A 2564-nucleotide genomic window follows, 5' to 3' on the forward strand; every position below is an offset into this window, starting at 1 on the left:
GACTGAGGCTGATCTCAACGTCAGTATCATACAAAGGTAAGCTAGGGTGGCACCCTCAAGTTTTCTTTCATTTAAAATTCACCTTGTGTGATGAAACAGGGACTTTATTTTTATTTGTGGAATTAAGGTTTTCATCATTATAATCAGGTTTCATCCTCTTTCTCCATTTCCATTCTCTTTCACTAAAACACTTTAAGAAAACCAAATAGCTAACCTTTTCTTTCAGGGCATTAAAATATTCTAAAGTTCATTTGAGGCCAACTATGAGCTCCTGGAGGTAAGAGATCATGTCTTATTTACTTTAATTTTTCCAATGCTCAGCACATTGCTGGATGCATGGCGGCTGCTCAGTATATATTTGCTAAATGCATATAGCAGCCAAATAAAGTTTTTGTGATAACAGAATTGCATGCTGTTGGCTGGAGTAGTTCAGTGTTCAAAAGATTGTGTTTGTATGAGATCATTTCAATATATACTAGAATGGATCAGGTGTGGGACTGTAATACACAGTTAGCCCCATCACTATGATATGTTTTGATTTATGAAACTTCAGCTCTCAGTCACACAATTTTTGCTTACAAGGTAAATTTGCTAGTTAATTACTAGCTTCAAATAGAATTATCTAGCTGAGTTTTGTAACCATAGAAATTTGGAGATGGTTCTTTTTGAAATGAAGAAAATGTACTTTTCTTTTTCAGAGAAATTTCCTCTTTCCATTTCAACTTTATACTGATAGCAAGAAGTTGATAATAAAATTTCACCATGCATTGTACAGACTAAGTCTTTTAACTTTGAATGAGTAGAATAAGATCTAGAAATTGTTTTGGGACTATTTTAAATAACTTTTCAGTAGAAATATCATAAGCCTCACTTACTGCTTTTTTTTTTTTTTTTTTTTGAGATGGAGTCTCACTGCGTCACCCAGGCTGGAGTGCAGTGATGCAATCTTGGCTTACTGCAACCTCCACCTCCGGGGTTCAAGCAATTCTCCTGCCTCAGCCTCCCAAGTAGCTGGACAGGTGCACACCACTATGCCCGGCTAATTTTTGTATTTTTAGTAGAGATGGGGTTTCGCATGTTGGCTAGGCTGATCTTGAGCTCCTCACCTCAGGTGATCCGCCTGCCTCAGCCTCCCAAAGTGCTGGGATTACAGGGGTGAGCCACCAAGTCCAGCTATCACTTACCGCTTTTGGATTGCAAGACTGACATCTGAGCGACTATGGCTTTTGACTCAATGGGACTACACCACTGGATTAAATCAAGTGAGTCTATGCGTGGACTCTCAGTCGAAATCCCTTCAGTGTTGTCTGGAGTCCAACAATCAAGAACCTCTTCTGGGACACACTCTAAAGACTGACTTACCGGCACTGCAAAACTCATTTCCAGGAGGCATAGGATCAGTATCAGGTCCTTCATTTTGAAAAGTGGAATCTAAAACATAATTAAGTTGGAGAATTAAATCAGATTAATTTTTATTCAGAATGGTTAAAAGACAATTTTTGAAAATGAGCCTGAGTCTCTGCTCTTCCAAAAACAACCAGGATAAAGGTTAGAAGAACAAAATAAAAAACTAACTTGTATGTAGTAGTTTCTGAAATAAATTGACAAGCAATTAAAATATATCTAAGCACTTTTTAAATGGATCTACAGCCTGAATAAATATGTAGGAACAACCTCCATCGATATCCTATAAGTGCTATGTTTCATTTCATAAAGTGAATTATGAATTTAAAAATCCTTCCCACTAAGTAAAATATTGGTCTACCAGGTATTATTCACAGAAGTTTATACTTTGCTTACCCTTTGGGATACATTTTGAAATGTATGTGAAATGTAATGCACCTAACAGTCATTTTATAACAAACCTTTATTTGCAGGAATAGAGGGTATATCATTGCATGTTTAGTTTAGGTAATGTACGTAACCATTCCAAAACTTATCTTTTCAAATGAGAGTAAATTGGCTATCTTAATTTCCTTTGATGTTAGTGGAAAATATGTTTCAAATTTAGCTTTCCTCTTCCTAAAATGAATTATCTTTTAAAATTTATTCTATAAATTCAAAAAGCTCTTTATTCTTACATGAATAGAGATCTGAATAGCCAAGAAATTTACTCATCTTCTAATATTACAAAAAATTAGGCAGTATAATAAAAAATAGTTAAGAAAATACAGTCTATAGATAAAAGTCTTTTTTTTTTTCTTAGTTGAATGGGTGTTAGGCATGTCATCTCTTAACATGCTAATGGATTACAACAAGCAATAATTCAGCTACTGGTGACAAATGAAGATAAATCCTCTTTATAAAAGCTGTCTGGAGATAGGAAAAAAAGAATTTACAGGAAACACATGGAAATCATAAAATCCCATTTTACCTTAGATGCTGACATGCACTGTGCTCTCAGGGCCTGATGATGCCAACCAAGATAGTTCTAAGAAAAGAAGATTAAAATTTTTTTCAGGACTGTGCGTGGGACTTGCTCTGTACTTCTCATTCAGGGAAGATTAGAAACCTTTATTTAAAGTGCCAATCCACCAATCAAAGTGAAGCAAAATGGCTGGGGG

The 2564-nt window shown here is 35.3% G+C and overlaps 1 protein-coding gene across 1 annotated transcript in view; it reads right to left on the reverse strand.

The window, feature by feature from the left end:
- Positions 1–2490, reverse strand: part of AMBN (ameloblastin (enamel matrix protein)) — a 15320-nt gene extending 12830 nt beyond the window's left edge. The window contains exons 1-2 of the mRNA XM_011998159.1: positions 2375–2490; positions 1363–1431 (exon numbers count right to left, since the gene is read on the reverse strand). Coding sequence (XP_011853549.1) covers positions 1363–1431; positions 2375–2389 — 84 coding nt within the window. The 5' untranslated portion in view covers positions 2390–2490. The remainder of the gene's footprint in view (positions 1–1362; positions 1432–2374) is intronic.
- Between the last annotated feature and the right edge of the window lie 74 nt (positions 2491–2564).

Source organism: Mandrillus leucophaeus, unplaced genomic scaffold (genome assembly GCF_000951045.1).
Source record: "Mandrillus leucophaeus isolate KB7577 unplaced genomic scaffold, Mleu.le_1.0 Scaffold559, whole genome shotgun sequence".
In the NCBI taxonomy this organism is placed as follows: domain Eukaryota; kingdom Metazoa; phylum Chordata; class Mammalia; order Primates; family Cercopithecidae; genus Mandrillus; species Mandrillus leucophaeus.